The sequence below is a fragment of the Neofelis nebulosa genome, chromosome 16, assembly GCF_028018385.1.
Source record: "Neofelis nebulosa isolate mNeoNeb1 chromosome 16, mNeoNeb1.pri, whole genome shotgun sequence".
Lineage (NCBI taxonomy): Eukaryota > Metazoa > Chordata > Mammalia > Carnivora > Felidae > Neofelis > Neofelis nebulosa.
The window spans coordinates 41,205,153-41,214,135 of NC_080797.1; the positions used below are offsets into that span (position 1 = coordinate 41,205,153).

Below are 8,983 nucleotides of genomic sequence, written 5' to 3' on the forward strand. Positions count from 1 at the left end.
GGGACCTATTTAATATGTACTTTTGCAGGGCATCTGGGTGGCTCAGTCAGCCAAGCCTCTGACTTCAGCTCAGGTCGTGATCTTGCAGTTTGTGAATTCAAGCCCTGCCTCGGACTCTGTGCCGACAAGTATTTTTATTTTTTTAAGTAGGCTCCACCCAGCGTGGAACCCAACACAGGGCTTGAACTAATGACCCTTAGATCAAGACCTGAGCTAAGATCAGGAGTTGGACACTTAACCGACTAAGCCACCCAGGTGCCCCAAGTGTTAGTTTTTTGGAGGGAGAGGGATTACAAGTACAAAAAAATTTTGGAAAAATTTTGTAATCCCACTACCCACTTATAAGCAGTGATAATATTGCTTACTTGCTTGTTCATTTCTATATGGTAAACTAAACTTCTAGACTTTTAGTTGATCACAGCTGGGAAATATACATATATTTTACATTTTATTTATTTTTGAGAGAGAGAGAGAGAGACAGAGCACAGTGGGGGAGGGGTAGAGAGAGGGAGACACAGAAGCCAAAGCAGGCTCCAGGCTCTGAGCTGTCAGCGCAGAGCCTGATGGGGGCTCAAACTCACAAACTGAGATCATAACCTGAGCTGAAGTTGGACGCTTAACTGACTGAGCCACCCACCCAGGTGCCCCAAATAAATATACATATATTTTAAAATAATGATTTCATCTTGATTCTTCCAATTCCAACTTACAGATCTTCAAAAATATTTGAAAAAGGAAAAATTTTTAGGGGCACCTAGCTGGGTCAGTTGGTAGAGCACGTGACTTTTGATCTCAGGGTCATGAGTTCAAGCCCCACTTTGGGTATAGAGCCTACTTTTAAACAAATAAATGAAAATGAAAATTTTTATTTGTATTGACAACTTTTTTTTATATATTCATACAGGTTTGTTGTATTACTCATTTTTTTAAAGTAGGTTTATTGTATAATTTACATTAGGCGAAATTCATCGTTTTAAAGTATCTTTTTATGAATTTTGTTAAACACCTATGGTAATGTAAATACCACAACAACTAAGATAGGGAATCAAGATACAGAATATGGCCATCACCCCAGAAAGTTATCTTATATCTCTTTGTAGTCAACCCTCTCTCAACTTTTTTTTTTTTTTAGAGGGAGAGAGTGAACAAGGGAGAGGGACAGAGAGAGAGAGAGAGAGAGAGAGAGAGAGAGAGAGAGAGAACCTTAAGGAGAAGGACGGAAAGAGAGCATCGTAGGAACGCTCCACACTGAGGGTGGAGCCCGAAGGAGAGCTAGATCCTACGATTCTGGTATCATGACCTGCGCTGAAATTGAGTCAGTTGCTTATATGACTGAGCCACCCAGACACCCCTCTCCTCAACTTTTAATTCTCTAGCCCCTGACAACCACTGATGTGTTTTCTGTTCTTACAGATTTGCCTTTTCCAAAATGTCACATAAGTGAAATCATACAGTAGATCGTCTTTTGAGTCTGTTAAATTCATTTAGTAACTCTGTTTTAAATATTACATTTTTCAGCTTTGGAGAAGGTCTTTTCAGCTTGAGACCTTTTGTTCTGGTTTGTTCCTACTTTCCCTTTTGTTATGTTCATATATAATTCCTTTAAATACTTAAATATATTTGTATTGGCTATTTCAAAGTCCTTGTATGCTAATTCTGTCACCGCTATCATTTCTGTGTCTTCCTATTGACTGATTTTTTTTCTGGTCATGGTTCATGCTTTTCTGCTTCTCTGCGTGTTTAGAAATTTTGATTGGATTTTTGGCAGTGTGAATGTTGGTCAGTGTCTGGGTTTTGGATTTTGCTTTTAATGATTATTGAATGAGTGCTTATTTTGAGGAGAGAGAGGGAGAGAAAGAGAGTGAGTGAGCAGGAGAGGGGCAGAGAGAGAGGGAGAGAGAGAATCCTAAATAGGCTCTGTGCAATCAGCACAGAACCCGATGAACTGTTAAGATCATGAGCTGAGCTGAAATCAAGAGTCAGACGCTTAACCAACTAAGCCACCCAGCGCCCCATATTTTTTTATGTTCTTATTTTCATTTTTTTTATTTTTACTTAAAATTTGTTTTAATACGTATTATTGAGAGACAGAGAGATGCGGAGTGTGAGCAGGGGGAGGGGTAGGGAGAGGGGGAGACATAGAACATGAGGTAGGCTCCAGGCTCTGAGCTGTCAGCACAGAGCCTGACGCAGGGCTCGAAGTCACAAACTGCAAGATCCTGACCTGAGCTGAAGTTGGTCACTTAACCAACTGAGCCACCCAGGCACCCCCATATTTTTTTATGTTTTTAAAGTATTTATTTAAGTAATCTCTACACCTAATGGGGGACTCAAACTCACCACCCCACGTTCACAGTTGCATGCTCTACTGACTTAGTGAGCCAGGCTCCCTGAGTGAGTGCTTTTAATGGGTTTGTCTTGGTGGACAATTAATTGGCTTGGAGATCAGTTTGATCCTTTCAAGGTTTTTTTTTTAGCTTGCTTGTAGAGTAGCATTTATTTAACTAGGCTGGTTTAGCTCCATTTTTAAGGTATGACCTCCCTGCCATCTCTACTGAATGCCCTGAGTTTTCAATAAGGACCTTCCCTTGATGGGTTGGAACTCAAGTGTCTCATCTCTGGTGTTGTGCAACTTACAGCTCCGTTGTAGTTCTTTGCCTGACCTCATGGAGTTTCATCCTGTGAATGTGCAGCTTATTATTCAGCAAAAATATCTGTGGACCCCTGTGCAGATTTTTGGAGCTCTTTTTTTTCTTCTGTCCACTGCCCCTCAAATTCCAATTTTCTTAGCTCCTCTTAAGTCTGACTGTTTCTCATTGGTTCTGTGCCAGGGTCTCACAAAATTGTCTTCAGGGTAAAATTCCTGGGATAGAAGGGCTCACCTTGTTATTTCCTTCCTCCCAGGGATCACAATCCTTTGTTGCCTGTTGTCCAATCGGAAAAGTTTCATATATTTTGTCTAGTTTTTTAGTTTATGGCCAGTAGGCTGAGTTTGGTGGCCTTGTCTATATTTCTGCATTAAACAATTAGAATGATTCTCTGCACTCTTCCCAAAACTAGCCCTTTAGAATATGCTTCTCATGCTTCTCTTTAAACTTACTTTTTCCAGAGTGAAATGCTCCAGTTTTATTCAAAGGATATGTTGATTGTGTTTTGTATGTTCTTACCAATCTGGTCATTTTCTTTCAGATGTGTTTTATCAAGTACTCTATTACTGTAGCATTGGTTTGTAATCACAGAGAGCTTTTACTTTGTCTCAAGATCTGAGATGCATTGATACAAGCAAGTGAGCAACCATGTAACTAGATGAAAGTAACTAACAAATATGTATCCAGGTGTCCTATATCTGAGATAGTTTATATGGTTAGAGAGGTTTATGAAAGTTTCCTGAATAAGTAAGTTGGGACTACTCTGTGTGAGTTGCCCTTTTGTTCTTAAAGATAATTTCCTTGGCAGAGATTCTATACGTGCTCTAACGGGTGAGCTAATGTATACCATTTAAATCTCTCAAGCTCTGTGAACATTCATTAGTTGCCACAGAATTTCATTTTTGTGTTTTTGCTTAGATTCCAGCATGCCATGGGAGGAGTACCTGCCTGGGCAGAGACTAAGAAGCGGAAAACATCTTCAGATGGTGAGTATTGATATTTCTGTTTAAGTTAGTAAATAAGTCTCTGTTCCTGTTTTGTTATTTGAGCTTTCTCATGAGGCTCGTTAAAACCTGGTGTTTCAAATATATATATTTTTTTCCCTGAAATGTCTGGTTTTGAAGTCTGCCATTTCTCTGAGGGAAGCCTTTTCACAATAGCGTAAGACTCATTTTATCACGTGTTCTCTATAGTACGGACAGTAACTGATGAATTTTATGTTTCATTTTCAACAGAACTGTATTGCATTATGGGATTAAGGAAAGATGACTGTTATTCTTCATTCAGAGCCCCTTCTGAAGACATTGGCAGCTAGTCTAGCTTTCTACTAGGAAATGGGATATCTAGGGAGCACATGTCAGGTCAGGCCCAGATGATTAGTCACTTTGTAAAAACCTATTTTTCAACTCCAGGTTTTAAGTTTGGTTTGAACCATAATTGCTCTCTCCTTTTTAGATCCTTGAGTTTAGAGATTATAAATATGGATGGCTTACCAAGATTTGATTTGTGTGCTTGGAGTTACACATTTTAGACTTGGAATTGACTTTGGAAATCCTTTAGGGAGTCCAGAGTATATTCTCCCTCATAACGTAGGAGCTCTTTCCTTAGCATCCTTGATTTCTGATGAGCTTTTGTTCGATTGCCATCACCTCCCCCCCACCTCCTCCCCACCCCCCGCGTCCAGTCCTAATGATACTCCAGTACAGGGAGCCCATATAAAGATCCAGCTTTCTGTAATTCTGTTAGAAAACTCAATCTGTTATTAAGTCAGAATTTACCTTCTGATTTCCAGCTAGATACTTTTAGAGGTTGAAGGAATCTTAGTGATACAGCCTGACTTTATCCACAATGAGAATCTTCTCTACAGCATCTGTTAGATGGTAATTTAGTCTCTGCCTAAACATGTCAGATAATGTACTCTTTACTGGACTGTTTTTTCCTCTTTAAGAACTAACTGTTAGAATTTTTTCCAGTTTTGGGGCACCTGGGTGGCTCATTTGGTTGAGTGTCCAACTCTTGATTTCAGCTCAGGTCATGATCTCATGGTTTATCATTTCAAGCCCTGAGTTGGGCTCTGTGCTGACACCACAGAGCCTGCATGAGATTCTCTCTCTTCCTCTCTCTGCATTCCATCCCCCCCCCCCCCCCCCCCCCCCCCCCGGGAACATGCTCTCTCTCAAGATAAATACTTAAATTTTTTTTTCCTTGGTTCCTGGGTTGCTCAGTCAGTTAAGCATCCAACTTTGGCTCAGGTCATGATCTCACAGTTAATAGGTTCGAGCCCCCCATTGGGCTTTGTGTGAACAGCTCAGAGCATGGAGCCTGCTTCAGATTCCATGTCTCCTTCTCTGTCTGCCCCTCCCCCATTCATGCTCGCTCTCGCTCTCCCTCTCTCTCTTTCTCTCAAAACTAGAACAGTAAAAAAATTTTTTTTTAAATAATAAAATTTTTGCCCCAATTTTGAAATTTACCTCCTTATACTCTGTAGTTCTACTCTTTAAAAGTGTACAGTTTAAAAAACTTAGAAATAAAAGTATGCAGTGTTTCTTATCTCTACTTAATGTAAAACTGTTGTTATTGGAGAAACGTATTTTCAAGTTTGTTTTTTAACAAGTTTCACATCTCTTATCTTTTAACCTTTTTTTGCGTTGAATGATTTCTACACCCTTGGTAACCAGTTTGCCCTTCTAGATGAAATGTAATTTTATTATCCATTTTAGAATGCTGCATTCATAGAATATTTTAGATAAGGTTATGCTAGCTGTTGAAACAGAAAACCTCTCAGATCTCAGGAGATTAATCCACTGGAAGTTTTTTTCTCATGCATGTGAAATTCCAGAGGTGAGAAGGGGATAGTGTCCTTTAGGGACCCAAGAGGTTCTGTCAACTACACGCTGGGTTTTTCAAAGTTGCCCAAGAGGTTGACATCCAGGCATCTTACAGGGGAAGAGTGAGCAGCTCATCCCAAAGAGATTTTTATTGGCCTGTCTTGGAAGAGGTACATGATACCTTGACTTAGATTTAATTGGCCAGAGCTCAGTCACATTGCCATACTAAGTGGAAATGTAATTTGTCTTTGTGCCCATTAAAAAAAAAAAAAAAAAAAAGAAATGGGTTAGGTCAGCAATTAGCCAGTCTGCTACCATCTGGGATGTCCCAGCCTTATACCTTTCCTTTATAGATGAGGGGAGTGAGGTTCAAAGAGGTAACAGTGACTTGTCCAAGGTATACTTCTTACTGGCACGGTGATGACTAGACCCCATCTTCATTGTTGTCCCAACACGTTATTTTTATTGGTAAATACTACATTGGCTATCTTTAAAAGAGTAGTACCCTTCTCTTTAAACATAATTACAATATTATTGTCATAGACTTTCAAAATTTATCAACGGTAATTCCTTGATACTCTGGATTGTTTTATTGTTGCTGTTTTGTTTGTTTATTTCCTCCCCCCACCCCCCAGATCATTGTAGCTTGCTTTGTATCCTGCTTGGTCTTCACCATGCTTTTGAATCTGGCCTGATGTCGTTTTGTGTTAAGTTTTGGAAATTCTTCTCGACTGCCTTTTCAAACATTGTTTCTGTTCCAGTCTTCCTTTTCTTCTGGGATACCCATTACATGTATATTAAATGTTTTTATTTTTTTAAACATGTTGTGTCATTCCCCCCCCCCCCCCCCCCCCTGCATTTTCTGTCCTTTTTGCTTTCTGTACCTTAGTCTGGATATTTTTCTCTGATCCGTTTTCCAGACCACTGATTGTCCCTCCATCTAATTTTTATATATTGTTAAAAACGACCACTGGGATCTTAATTTTAACTACTGTATATTTTAGTTCTAGAGTTTGCATTTGGTTCTTTTTTTAATAGTCCATTTCTCTGGTTCAAGTCTGAATATTGTCTTTCATTGTTTTTGAACATACTAGACATATTCCTTTAGAAGTTTGTGTCTGAAAATCTGTTATCTAGATCTCCATAGGAGATTGTCTGTTATTCCTTAGGTTTTCATTCAAGTTACTTTATGTTGTCATTATTGACCTAGTTGTGTTTCATTGAGTGTTGACACTGTGTGTGAAAGAATACTATTGTTTAATAAGAGGACGAGGATATCTTTCTCCGGAGAATTCGTATGTTTGTTTCTGGGTAGAGGCTGGGTAAGGGGCACTGGCAGTCCCAAGCATCTCCAGTGAGAGATTGTAAGGATTCAAAGCTGGGTTTCAGTTTATGGAGGATTTTATTATGATTCTTTAATTTCATCCTTGATCCTTGGTGTATGTAGCCTTTTATGGCCCCATGCTGAAGCCTGGTGGTTTATTAGACTCCCTTCAGAACCATAGAGGGCTTTTAGTGCTGGTTTTTGCCCTCATCCCCATGAGTGTTTTGGAACTATTGCCCAGCTTCTTGGCTCTCTTTGCTAGAATCATCAGGAAAAAATCAGCCCTGTTAGCTCTCTTTGAAGTTATGATACACAATTTGCTGACCTTGATCTCTCCTACAACTAAAAGTGTTAATCTTTTTTCATGTGAATTAAGCTAGATCTGCTGTCTACCTTATTGCCAATTTGGCTGTAATTGTGAATTGTCCTTTTCAAATTGAATGCTGACTTTTATTTTTTCCATCCTGTTTTAGTCACTGTGTGTGAATGTGTACCTTTCGTTCCAGAGTCAGGCTTTTATTTTATTTTTTTTTCAACGTTTTTTTTTTTTTTTTTTTTTTTAATTTATTTTTGGGACAGAGAGAGACAGAGCATGGACGGGGGAGGGGCAGAGAGAGAGGGAGACACAGAATCGGAAACAGGCTCCAGGCTCCGAGCCATCAGCCCAGAGCCTGACGCGGGGCTCGAACTCACGGACCGCGAGATCGTGACCTGGCTGAAGTCGGACGCTTAACTGACTGCGCCACCCAGGCACCCCCAGGCTTTTATTTTAACCATATAATTGAATTCTCTGTCATCCCCCACCCTCAAATTTATTTTGCTGTTTTACTTTTACTAATTGCAGCTTAAATAAAGGGATTGAGATTGGAGGCTGGAGTGGGGGGGAATTGAAGTTTGGAATGCAGATGTTTGCGGAAGGTACTGGCCATCTCATTGATTCTAAAGATCAGCCTTGTGGGTTTGTTTGACTTAGATGAAAGTGAAGAGGATGAAGATGATTTGTTGCAAAGGACTGGGAATTTCATATCCACATCAACCTCTCTTCCTAAAGGAATCTTAAAGGTGAGAGTTGGTGAAGTTGGGTCTCTCCCGCCCAGTGTGCTTCCTGCTACAAACGTATGGATTCGTGTTATCTGTGGGATTAAACGTGTTGCTGTTATTTATTTTGCAGAAATGGTCAAGAAGATCAAATTATATCCCCAGGGATCTTTTGAAAGTTGTATTTGATTTCTCCTTTTGGGTTTCTCTTCATTTCCACGGGCACTAGCTTGGTTCCTGCCCTGTCCTCTCGTGCTTCGTGACTGGTTTCCTACTTCACTTTATTCTTCATTTAGTAGGAGCCAGGGGGGTCTTCAAAAAATGAAACCTCAGTCTTGTCACTTTTCCTTGCTTTTTGAAAACTTCTGAGCTCTTTATCACAGTCTACACTGCCCTTTGTAATCTCGCATCTGCCTGCGTCTGAAACTTCATGTTAGAAGTTTTCCCCTTATTTCCTACCCAAGTTCCCTAGGCCTTCTTTCTGTTTCTTGAACATGCCAAATACTTTCTTGCTTCACACCTTCACTCTTCCTCCTGAGTGTCTGTTCTTTAAATACTGCTGGTGGCCAATCGATTTGTACCTTCCTCATTAGATGACACTTACATCCTTCCTGGCTAGCTTGTCTGAAGTGGTCTATGTTAATTACTTTCCAACTCATCACTGTATCTAACTTGTTCGTTGCAGTAACGACGTGCCTACCCAACACAGTGCTTAAGTTAAGTGTCTGTTAAATGACCAGATCCGTCTCTGCCATAGGTATTTTTCCTCATTATAAAATGGTGGCATGCTTTAGTTGGGGGAGGGAACCCTATTATGGCAAATCACTAGGAGACACAGATTGTGTTTCCCCCCACCTTGTGAAGACAATTCATTCAGCTCTTCATATGGTAAATTTACCTCCACTGAAAATGCAGTTACATAAAAATCTAACTTCATTTGTTACAAACGAAACATCCATATAGTAATCGCTTTATTTTTTGTATAATTGAGTTTTTAAAAAAATGTTTAATTATTTTGAGAGCGAGTGAGCAGGGGAGGGGCAGAGAGAGGGAGGGAGAGAATCCCAAGCTGACAGCACAGAGCTTGATGTGGGGCTTGAACTTAGGAATCATGAGATCATGACCTGAGATGAATTCAAGAGTCA

The 8,983-nt window shown here is 39.9% G+C and overlaps 1 protein-coding gene across 2 annotated transcripts in view; it reads left to right on the forward strand.

Annotated features, from left to right (window-relative positions):
* UTP18 (UTP18 small subunit processome component) overlaps positions 1–8,983 on the forward strand; it is a 48,848-nt gene that overhangs the window by 4,112 nt on the left and 35,753 nt on the right. For both annotated transcript variants that reach the window (XM_058704747.1, XM_058704748.1), the window contains exons 4-5: positions 3,567–3,634; positions 7,774–7,862. In XM_058704747.1, the coding sequence (XP_058560730.1) occupies positions 3,567–3,634; positions 7,774–7,862 (157 nt within the window). The remainder of the gene's footprint in view (positions 1–3,566; positions 3,635–7,773; positions 7,863–8,983) is intronic.